This window comes from Hypanus sabinus, chromosome 6 (assembly GCF_030144855.1).
Source record: "Hypanus sabinus isolate sHypSab1 chromosome 6, sHypSab1.hap1, whole genome shotgun sequence".
NCBI lineage: Eukaryota > Metazoa > Chordata > Chondrichthyes > Myliobatiformes > Dasyatidae > Hypanus > Hypanus sabinus.
The window spans coordinates 61,785,254-61,798,008 of NC_082711.1; the positions used below are offsets into that span (position 1 = coordinate 61,785,254).

Sequence of the window (12,755 nt, forward strand, 5' to 3'; positions counted from 1 at the left end):
AGTCCTCCAAGCAAAATTAGAGCTAAAGAGATAAACCTTGCTAACTTATTTCATAATTATGTTTTGATATACCTGCAGAGTAGTTGTGAATACATTAAAATGTATTCTGGAGGGTAGTGTAGATAACTTGCTAATGGGTTAATATTCTTTAAAATACTTCTTAATGCTTTTGTGAAAGGGAGTATATATACCCTGAAACATTAGATTGTGCAAGAATATGCCAGCTGTCTAGAAACCTGCCCATAGACACACCACATATGAACTGTCAGGAGTGGAGCAGGTTAATTTATGTGTTCTGCTTCATCTTCAGTAAGATTATAGCTGTTCTTTGTCACTTTCTATACTAATCCCATGACTTTCAATTCTTACAATTTCCAAAAATCTACTTGTGCTGTGAATATTATGACCAAGTTTTCCATCATATTCCACATGCTTAGGGCAGATGTAAAAGGTGCAGGGTGTTCTCACCTTTAATATCCAGCACAGTGTGACCACCCTGGGCAGAAGCAAATCTGACTGAGTGCTTTGTCAAACTTTGTCAAAGTTGTACCTCATTAATGTGCTTTTATCAAATCTTTGACATTTGTGGTCTTTTACAAGCCATGATAATTTGAAGTAAGTAATTGAAAAATTAAGTTTGCTAGTAAAAAAAAATGATGAAATTGCAAAACAATTGAAAATATGAACTAAAGCAAAGTAACAAAGACAAATTGCTTTTTCTTTTTTTGCTTTCTCAATTGCTAGCCTGGAATCCTCATTGAAATCACTTCCATTTGAATAATAATTCCCCCAGCATACGAAGTTCAATGCTGTTGACTTGGTGCAGAAATGCCTGATGTCTTCATGAGTATCAGCACTCAACACTGTTATCCCTTTGAAACTTATCACTAAGTTCAAAGACCTAGGTCTGGGTACATTGCCGTGCAACTGAATTCTTTATTTCCTTACTGGCAGACCCCAGTTAGTGTGGATTGACAACATCTCCTCCACAATCCTCATCAGCACAGGTACAGCACAAGTCTGTGTGCTTAGCCCCCTGCTCTACTCACTTTGTACATAGATTGTGTGGCTAGATACAGCTCCAATGTCATATTTAAGTTTGCTGAAGACACCATTGTTGATGGTTGAAACAAAGGAGGTGACAAATTGGCATGGAGGAGGAAGATTGAAAATCTGGTTTAGTGGAGCCACAACAACCACCCCTCACTCAGTGTCAGCAAAATCAAAGAGCTGATTATTGACTGCAGGAGGAAAAAGGGGGAGGTCCATGGATCAGTTCTTACTAAGAAAACGGAGGTGAAGAGGTCAGTAGCTTTAAATTTCTTGGCGTAAACATATCAGAAGATCTGTCCTGGGAACAGCATGCGAGTGTCGCCACAAAGAAGGCACAGCAAAAATTCTACTTTTTTAGAATCCTGTGCAGATTTGCCAAGTCACCAAAAACTTCTCTAGAAGTGAAGAGTATCCTGACTGCTTGCATGACAGCCTGCTATGGAAAAGTGTACCTAAAGTGGTGGATACAGCCCAGTCCATCACAGAGAAAAGCCTCCCACCCGTTGAATACATTTAAGAAAGCAGCATCCACCATCAACAACCACAACATCTCAGCCATGTCCCCTTGCTACTACCAGCAGACAGGTTGTCCAGAAACATCAGACCCCATACCAGCAGGATTAGGAACAGTTATTATATTACAACCATCAGACACCTGGATGATTTCAATCGCCACTACTCTGAACTGATTTTACAACCTACAGAATCACTTCCACGAATTTGTTACAACTCGTGTTCTCAGTATTATTTTATTTCCATAGTTGGTCTTCTTTTGTACATTAGTTGCTTGTTAGTCTTTGTTTATAATATTTGTAAATTCGATTGTATTTTATTTTTATTTAAATTTTATTTAAATGTGTGCAAGAAAATAATCCTTCGATAGTATATGGTAACACATACTTTGGGATACATAGTCTGGAATTGACATAGTTATATATAACCTCATTCCAAGATTTCCAAAATTCAAGGGGATATGTAATAGCAATGAATAGTTTAATATTTATGTGCATTGATTCCATCAATTTGCATATAATTTATAAAATCCTGTTAGTCCAGTGAGCTTCTGTCATGAACGGACTCTGAGCAGAATTTTCTTTGTGCCTTGTAACTGTTGTGGAATATTTTATAAGTTATGTTTTTGATGCTCCATCTCATTATTCTTAATGGAAATTTTGTTGATCATTGATGTGAATGTGAGCAATAATATCTTTCAGTTTATGCATTGTAATTATGTAGTCTAGAAACCATGACAACTATGCTCTCAGATTAGAGTGCCGATACAATCTGAAAGCTGAGTTTCTGACACATCTATTTTTCAGCGGTGCTGCTGGAAAACATTACTTTCATTTTGGACAAAACTGTCAATCACAGAAAATGATTTATTAAACTTTCAGGAAATATTTATTTTTAGACAAATGTTTTATTAATTGAATTCCTGTTACATGCTTACACTGCAAGAACTGTTATAGGCCTAAAGATTAACTAGTTCTTTTTCAGATGCATTACCAAATTTTATTCTTAAGGGTTAAGAAAAACTATACTTTTTGATTGAGAATAACTTTCACTGTTCTAACTCCTAATCTTACTTTTTACTTTCAGGACTTGCCCGAGCCAAGTCGGTACCCAGCCACACATACTCCAATGAGGTAGTTACACTATGGTACAGGCCTCCAGATGTCCTGTTGGGCTCCACAGAATATTCCACTTGCCTTGACATGTGGTAGGTGCAATTGTCTGGTCAAGTGATTTCTTTACCTACTTTTACTTAGACCATAAGACTCAGGAGCAAAATTAGGCCATTCAGCTCATTGAGTCTGCTCCACCATTCCATCATGGCTGATCCCAGATCCCACTCAACCCCATACACCTGCCTTCTCGCCATATCCTTTGATACCGTGACCATTCAGGAAATGATCAATTTCAAATATACCCATGGACTTGGCCTCCACCGCGGTCTGAGGCAGAGCATTCCACAGATTCACTACTCGCTGGCTAAAAAAAAACACCGCCTCACCTCTGCTCTAAAAGATCACCCCTCAATTTTGAGGCTGTGCCCTCGAGTTCTGGATACCCTCACCATAGTTATTTGTCCTTCAAACATTCAGTTGGTTTCAATGAGATCCCCCCCTGCATACTTCTAAATTCCAGTAAATATAGGCCTAAAGGAGACAAATGCTCTTCATATGTTAACCCCTTCATGCGTTGTCCTTATGAACCTCCTCTGGACTCTCTGCAATGGCAATGCATCCTTTCTGAGATATGGGGCCCAAAACTGTTGACAATACTCCAAGTATGGCCTGACTAATGTCTAATGAAGGCTCACCATTATCTCCTTACTTTTATGTTCTATTCCCCTTGAAATAAATGCCAACATTACATTTGCCTCCTTTACCACAGACTCAACCTGTAAACTAACCTTCTCAGAGTCTTGCACGAAGCCTCCCAAGTCCCTCTGCACCTCTGATGTTTGAATCTTTTCCCCATCTAGGTAATGCTCCGTACTATTGTTCCTTTTACCAAAGTACCTTATCATACATTTCCCAACACTGTATTTCATCTGCCACTTTTTTGCCCATTCTTCCAATTTGTTGATCCTCCTGTAATCACATTGCTTTCTTAGTACTACCTATCCCTCCACCTATCTACATATCATCTGCAAACTTTGCCACAAAGCCATCAATTCAATTATCCAAATCATTGACAAACAATGTGAAAAGTAGTGGTCCCGATACTCACCCCTGAGGAACACCACTAGTCACTGATGGCCAACCAGAAAAATCCCCCTTTATTCCCACTCGCTGCATCCTGCCTGTCAGCCATTCCTCTATCCATGATAGTATCTTTCATGTAACACCATTGAATTTTATCTTGTTAAGCAGTCTCATCTGTGGCACCTTATCAAATGCCTTCAGAAAATCCAAGTAAATGATATCCACTGCCTCTCCTTTGTCCACTTTGCTTGTTACTTCCTTGAAGAACTCTAATAGATTTGTCAGGCAAGATTGCCCTTTACAGAAACCTTGCTGACTTTGACTTATTTTATCATTGGTCTCCAAGTACCCCAAAACCTCATCCTTAATAATAGACTCCAACACTTTCCCAACCTCTGAGGTTAGGCTAAGTGGACTATGATTTCCTCTCTTTAGTCTTCTTCTTACGGAGCGGAGTGACATTTGCAATCTTACAGTCCTCAGGGACCATGCCAGAATCAAGTGATTCTTGAAAGATCATGACCGATGCACCTCTTATCTCTTCAGTAACCTTTCTTAGAGCTCTTGGATGTAGTCTATCTGGTCCATGTGACCTATCCATCTTAAGACTGTGATATCAATGGCACTCACTCCTGCTCCCTGACACTCAGACCTCTGGCACACTGCTAGTGTCTTCCACAGTGAAGACTAATGCAAAGTACCCATTAAGTTCATCTGCCATTTCTTTGTCCCCCATTACTACCTCACCAGCATCATTTTCCAGTGATCCAATATCAGCTCTCACCTCCCTTTTACTCTTTATATAACTGAAAAAAGACATAGTATTCTGCTTTATGTTATGGGCTTGCTTGCCATCATATTTAATCTTTTCCCTTCTTATAGCTTTCTTGGTTGCTTTTGTAGGATTTTAAAAGCTTCCTAATCATCCCACTCACTTTTGTTGCCACCTTATATGCGCTTTCCTTGACTTTTAGGCAGTCCTTAACTTCCCTTGTCAGCATGGCTACCTACCCTGCCACTTGAGAACAACATCTTCTGTGTCTTCTGTGGGACATATCTAACCAATGCCTTGTGAACTATTCCCAGAAACTTCAGACACCTCTGCTCTGCTGCCATCCCTGCCAGTATCCTCCTCCAATCCACCTGGGCAAGCTCTTCTCTCATGCCTTGATAATTCCCTTTATTCCATTGCGATACTGATATATCTGAGTTAAGCTTCTCCCTCTCAGATTGCAGCATGAATTCAATCATGTTATGATTACTACCTCCTGAGGGTTCCTTTACCATAAGCTCCCTGACAGGATTTGGGTTATTACTTCTGCTTTTTGTCTTTGCGGGTTAATGTTAAAATCGTCATGATGTCAATGTGTATTTGTACATGAAATGGCTCACAAAGTTTATAATTGTTGAAACAATACAACAGTTTTTAACATATTATAGACAGAACAGTAAAAAGAAAAAAAAATCTATTATTACTAATGATAACTTTTGGCCTTGTCATTGTAATACAGTCTGCTAAAACATGCAAGTTATAATATTGCCAAAAGTTTAACCATTAAACATATTGTCCAAGTTGCATGCCACCTTGGACAATGACTCCCATCCACTCCATAGTGTACTGGTTAGGCACAGGAGTACATTCAGCCAGAGACTCATTCCACCGGGATGTAACACTGAGCGTCATAGGAAGTCATTCCTACCTGTGGCCATCAAACTTTACAACTCCTCCCTCTGAGAGTGTCAGACACCCTGAGCTAATAGGCTGGTCCTGGACTTATTTCCACTTGGCATGATTAACTTATTATTATTTAATTATTTACGGTTTTATATTGCTATATTTCTTCACTATTCTTGGTTGGTGCGGCTGTAACGAAACCCAATTTCCCTCGGGATCAATAAAGTATGTCTGTCTGTCTGATACTTATCCCACCACTAAACATACTCACTGTGGCCGCCTCATTAGGTACAGGAGTGAAACCCATTGTAGTCTCACCCACCCACCTCACGATTCAAAATGTTGTGCATTCAGAAATGCTCTTCTGCGTACAGGTGTCCCCTGCTTTTCGAACATTCGTTTTATGACAACTCGCTGTTAAGAAAGACCTACATTAGTACCTGTTTTCACTAATCAAAGAGTACTTTCGCTGTTACGAAAAAAAGACGCCCGCTTTGTACGTGTGTTTACCCCAAGAAAGACTACAATGACCATGAAGACTTGAGCGCGCAGTTGTTTGCTCATGCGTGTACGTGTGTATGCATGTGCGTACATATGCATGTACGTGCACATGTGTGTACGTGCTGATTTTTTTTCTCTCCAAATCGATTTTGGCTCACTGTCTTCCTGAGTTTGATAAGTGAAACTACACCGTATCTACAATATTTCTACTTTATATAGGGTATATATTTATCATATCATTCCTGCTGTTACTATGTGTTAGTGTTATTTTAGGTTTTATGTGTTATTTGGTTTGATTTGGTAGGTTATTTTTTGGGTCTGGGAATGCTCAAAAATTTTTCCCATATAAATTAATGGTAACTGCTTCTTCGCTTTACGACATTTCGGCTTACAAACGGTTTCATAGGAACGCTCTACCTTCGGATTGCGGCGGAAACCTGTATTACTCTTGTAACGCATAGTCATTTGAGTTACTGTCGCCTTCCTGTCAGCTTGAAATATTCTGGCCATTCTCCTGTGACCTCCTCACTAACAAGGTGTTTTTGCCCACAGAACTGCTGTTCATTGGATGTTTTTTTCTTTTCACATCGTTCTCTGTAAACTCTAGAGACTACTGTGCATGGAAATGCCAGGAGATGAGCAGATTCTGAGATACTCAATCCACCCATTTGGCAGCAACAATCATTCCATGGTCAAAGTCAGTTAGATCACATTACTTCCCCATTCTGATGTTTGGTCTGAACAACAACAGAACCTCTTGACCATGTCTGCATGCTTTTAAACATTGAGTTGCTGCTGCGTACTGGGCTGATTAGATATTTGCATTAACGGGCAGGTGTATAGCTGTACCTAATAAGGTGGCCACTGAGTGTATATTTACAGTTCACGGTGGCTTTAAGTGTATTGTTCCATTCTATAGAGTGAGAAATTTCACAATTGACTTTCTTAATTACAGTACAAGTAGCAGTTTGGTAGTTAGTCATCTGAAATGAACAGTTCATGTCTGAGAGGAGACTTGAGTGATTTCCTGCAGGTATGATGGATGCTGTGAAAGAGTGTTCATGGCTGGGGCCCCGGTACATTTCACCAGCTGCTCAAAACTGAAATTAGTGACTGCGGGGAAATGGTGGGACACCACTAAAATATGGCTAGAGGTTATTTTTGTACTCCAGTGGATCCTTTAGAGAATTGAGACAGTAACTAAAGATTAATGTTCCTTAGCTAATGATGTGCATATCAATCAATTAGACCATTACATTTGCAGGAAACTGGCTTTGAAATGGAAGTGCGTGTATAGGTAGAGGAGTGCAGATACATTATCATTTTCTCCCTTGTTACAGTTAGCTATTGTTTGGTATATTCTGTGACATTTTCCAAAAAATACCTACAATCTGTAGCATCGTGCCCTTTGTAGTTGGAAGTAAGTGTACAGGTAAAATGTCAAGTTGAAATACTGATGTGTGTTGCAAAGCAAAACACTGTGATTTTTCTCTAACAGCTGGTATAATATGTTAGAAGATTAATGTGTAAATGTTATATATCAGGCATACGATCTGAAGACTGCTTGCTAGCTATTTTCAATGTAAATGCACTGACATCTTTCTTACTATTTTGTCAAATTTGTTTGTTAAAAACTGCCATTCTCTTGCTGTACCGCCGACCTCCTTTTTCTATAATGTCTGTTATTATTTTAGTTGATGTGTGTGCATGTGATCCATCAAGCAGCTTGCATTTGTGCTGAGCTCTGGAATATCCAGTGCATTGAGCATTCCTGTGCTATCAGCTTGCAGCATTATTGTTCTGTTATTAACCCATTTCCTCTCCTGAGCCCAGACATTAACTCAAAGACACCAAAGACTGCAGGTCTTCCTGCAGTTCTGAGGCAAAACAAAACACCGCTGGAGGAATTCATTGGGTCAGGCAGTATATGTGGAGACAGTTAGATGGTCATTGTTTTGGGCTCAGAACCTTAGAGACCAACCCAATCATTCTTCTGCCTTCACAGATGCTACCTGACCCACCGAGTTCCTTAAGTAATTTGATTATTATGCCAGACATTAACTTTCTCCACTTGCTGCAAAAAAATGTTGGAAAGTATTGATCTAAGGCAACCACCATATCTGCTAGGCTAACCCCTGTCTTGGTACCTTATGTAAACTGGTGTTAAATGTGTATTTCAGCATTAGGCTGTGCTTTTTAATTTCTTATTTGCACAGCCACGAAGGTGCTGATATCCCAAAATGTCTCTTTCACTGTTCTCATCTCTGTATCAATTCAGGTTAAGGCTAGTGAAGTATATGTTAAAACTCATAACAGTTCATTTCATTTCACCACGATGAACCAGTTTACCTCCTGCAACACATTCCTGGATAACATATTTATCCCACTTATTGGCATCAACACAAGCTCATTGCCAGAGATCTTATTAAATAAAAATAGTGATTACAACCATCTGATAACCCCACAAACTTGAAAATTATTTGTGGTATATTTGGAAATTTGTCTTACTTATTTTGCTATAGTTATAGCTCCTGCTTTGTGAAATTCACCATATAGCATGTGAGCCAGTTTTGTGAGGCAGCATCGAACAACATTAGGTGACCTGTGTGCTGATAGTGTAGTTGCAAGTTTAAAAAAAATTGTGACTTAGACCATTCAAAAACAGAGTTTACAGTGCATGATTCTGCAGAAATATTCTCAAAGCTATTGGATATTTTTGGACAACTAGGACAAATTATTTTATTGCTTCATCTTTTGACAATTTGTACTGCAAGACAAGTTAGGCAGCAAAAAGTAAATTGAATAATGTCATGGCTGTGGATTTTGGAGTTGTTTTTTGTTAAGATGATTTTCTTTTTGTGCAATGTGTGGCTCTTCACTTTGTAACAGATTAATTCATGTACTATTCCTGCCAGGTGTCATTGTAATATTCTTTATGCAGAAACATGAACAAAAATGACATTGAGCTGAATGTCAATCAGTTAAATGTGATTAAATTAAGATTGTTGTCAGAATGATAATATAGGTTGAGTATCCCTTATCTGAAATTCCAAAATCCGAGAAGCTCCAAAATCCGATTTTTTAAGCGTTGCCTTGATGTCACAAATGGAGAATTCCACAAGATACTGGGAAGGTTTCCAGCTGATGTGCACATCTCTGCGTACCACAGACAGTTCTTAGAATTAACTTCACGTATGTAATGAACAGATATTAATGAAAAATGGAAAAACACTGCATAAGGCGAAAAATGGAAGATTTTGATCATGCATCATTAGTGTTGGAGTGAACATATGCTGCTTAACAGTATGCAGACCATGAAACAAACAAAGATCTATTACAATGAACTGAGAATTGAAGGTAATTGTGAATATTCAGCAGGCTGGTTGTTGAAATTTAAGTAAAGGTACAGCATTAAATTTTTAAGGTCTCTGCTGATCACAAAAATCTAGCGCCAGGACAAATTTGCAATGCTGATTTTTTTATACCTTACATAACAGCATAAAATTTTAACTCATTGCTGATGAAAATCTAACACCAGAGCAAGTCTACGATGCTGATTTTTTAATACCTTATATAAAACATAAGAAAAAAGTATAATGTAAATACAGTGTACTTTAACCTTGTAATCAAAACAGAGTTGTGGGTGGAGACTGAAAAGCTGCCATTGTTTGTTATTGTTCAACAGCTGATTCAGGTATTTTCCCGATGCTGTTGTGCTGCTTTACATTATATTTTCATTGTATTAATGGTATGTAATAATTTTTACTGTTAAGTACACATGTGTGATGAACAAGTGTAAGACGATGACTACTTACCAGTAGCACATAAGTTCAGAGTCAGGGATGATGGTGATCCCAAACTATCTCATTATATATTCCAAAACCCCAAAAAATCCAAAACCCAAAACACTTCCAGCCCCAAGCATTTCAGATAAGGGGTACTCAACCTGTATCAATTTCACATGCATGTTACCATGAAAATAAGTAAATTCTGACATAGTATCGAAAAATGTGGCTGCTGAAAATATTGTTCTCAGAAGTAGACTTTACAGCTCATGGCATTAGACAGTGTATCCTGGAATGTGAGTTGGCTAATGCAACTGCAGATTTGACCAAACTCTTTCCATCGCTTGTCTTACATATCAAGAGGAAAAAAATGCTTTTGAAATTCTGTGGTGGTCCAATTTGATTCAAGACCAAAAAGAGGGTAACCTATTTTAATGTTGTGTATCAATTGTTGAGTGTGAGTCAGAATGCTCATATCATTGGTATGACCTACGGAAGTCTATTTTTAAGGGCGAGAAAACAATTCCATTTGGATGCACAGCAGCTCAGGGAGGGTTTGCAGGCTATTTCTTCCTACAAAGCAAAAGCTAACATCATGAATGGCTGTGATGCTTCACTCCCAGAATGTCCTTTATGCTCAGTTTGAAAGGGAGAATGAAACTACATCTATGCAGCATCTGCTGACCTGTGATCTGTCTTGGAGGCCAGCATCAGGACATCTTTCCAGAGGGGGAATGCTCACAAGGTCTTGGGCCCTGATGGTGAACCTGGTAGGGCTCTGAAAACCTGTGCCAACCAACTGGCAGGAATGATGAGGGACATTTTCCATCTATCACTTCTGCTTTCAGAGGTTCCCACCTGCATAAAAGACAGACCGGTGCCCAAAATGAGCAAAGTCAGCTGCCTTAATGACTGTCACCCAGTGACACTCACATCTACTGTGATGAAATGCTTTGAAAGATTGGCCTAGCAAGGATCTGGACCCGCTGCAATCTGCTTACCGCCACAATAGGTTTACAATGTCATTGGCTCTCCACTCAGCCTTGGATCACCTGGACAATATTAATATCTCTATCCGACCGCTGTTTTATTGATTAAAGCTCAGCTTTCAACAAAATCATACTCTCAGTTCTAATCAACAAGCTCCAAAACGTGAACCTCCGACTGCAACTGGATCCTTGACTCCTCACCAGGAGACCAGTCTTTGTGGATCAGAAATAACGTCCCCTCCTCTCTGGCAATCAACACTGGTGTGCCTCGAGGGTGAATGCTTAGCCCACTGCTCTACTCTCCCCACACCCATGAATACGCAGCCAGGCACAACTCAAACACTATCTATAAATTTGTCAATGTCACAGCTATTGTTAGCAGAATTTCAGATGATGGTGAAGAGGTGTACAGATGCAATGTAGAGCAGCTGTTTGAGTGGTGTCACAGCAAAACCATTGTGTTCAATATCAGTAAGACCAAGGAATTGACTATGGACTCCAGGAAGGTTAAGTCAAGGGAATACACAACAGTTCTCAATGAGGGATCAAAAGTAGAAAGGGTGAACCGTTTCAAGTTCCAGGATGTCAGCATCTCTGAGCATCTGTCCTGGGCCCAATGTACTGATGCAGTTACAAAGAAGGCATGGCAGCAGTATGTTTTGTTAGTAGTTTGAGGAGAATTGATAAGTCTCCAACATTTGCAAAAGTTCTACAGGTGTACCATGAAGAGCATTCTAACTGGTTGAATCAGCATTGGGTATGGAGGGGACACTGTACAGGATCTGAAAAAGCTGCAGTAAGTTGTAAATTCAGCCAGCTCCATCATGGGCACTAGCCTTCCCAGCATTGAGGACACCTTCAAAAGGCAATGCCTTAAAAAGGCAGTGTCCATCATTAAAGACCCCCATCACCCAGGGCATGCTCTCTTCTCATTGTTTCCATCAGGGAGGATGTACAGGATCCTGAAAATTCAATGTTTCACAAATAGCTTTTTCCCCTCCACTAGCAGATTTCTGCATGGACAATGAAACCATGAACAATTTCTGAGTATTTTCCCCTCACTTTTTATACTACTGATTTAAATTAATTTTTATCTATATACTTATTGTAATTTATAGTTTTTATTACTAAGCTGATGATATTAAACCTGATTCTGATTGTGTGTGTGTATGTATGTGTATGTACATATATATCTGTGCGTGTGTATATATTTTGTGGCCTCCATCAGTCATGGTCGGCCATGGGTAATGAGCCTCTGGTAGTCACTGGGAGTGGCCTCTCCAGGGCAAAAGCCAGGGCAGAGTTGATATGGAGATCCGTCTGTTGCCCATGCAGTGGGACCCCCCCTCTCCACGCTGATGACAGCTCCAAAGGAACGATGAAAGTCGATACAGTTTGGTGCCAGCAGCATCGCAGGAGTTGCCGTGCCGGTGCTGGGTACTCCGACTCCGGATTTTTCCTCAGGGTTTACTCCCGAAGCCTTACCTGTGAGCGGGTATAGCCGCAAGGCAGCAGAGGTTTGAAATCGGAGTTTTCCCTCTCCTAGATGAGCTACCATCCGTGGTTAATGAGCCCTATCTGCCTGGAGCAACTGGTTTTAAGGCTCCAGTGGTCTGCCTTTGCCCCTTCTCCCGTCAGTGAGAACAGCTCCACCAGGCATAAGAACTATGCCACACGTGAAGGCCAGGAGTTGGACTTGGTTGTCAGAGGCTGTTTGGGACACACGCCATGAAGAGCATTTGTTTAGCAGTGAGAATTTGTCCCCACTACCGTCCTTCAAGGCTGTAAACAGCAGAAGCAGGTCACTTGTCCCCTCAGAGTTTCCATTGAATAAGATGGCTGCAAATCTGATTCCCAGTTATCTCCAGCAACTTTTCATATCCCCTTTGTGATTACCTTAAAAACATTCAGAGGTTTTGCTTCTGCTGCCCTTTAGGGAGAAAGAGTCCCGATCATCTGAATAATATGTTTAGAAATTCTTAAATGGATGGCCTTTTATTTTTGAATAGTGGTCCTATATTTCAATCATGTCTCTTCTTAT

General features: G+C 39.9%; 1 protein-coding gene across 4 annotated transcripts in view; it reads left to right on the plus strand.

Moving 5' to 3' along the window:
* Nucleotides 1-12,755, plus strand: part of cdk14 (cyclin dependent kinase 14) — a 599,160-nt gene that overhangs the window by 318,290 nt on the left and 268,115 nt on the right. For all 4 annotated transcript variants that reach the window (XM_059972264.1, XM_059972266.1, XM_059972267.1 and 1 more), the window contains one exon: nt 2,653-2,773. In XM_059972264.1, coding sequence (XP_059828247.1) covers nt 2,653-2,773 — 121 coding nt within the window. The remainder of the gene's footprint in view (nt 1-2,652; nt 2,774-12,755) is intronic.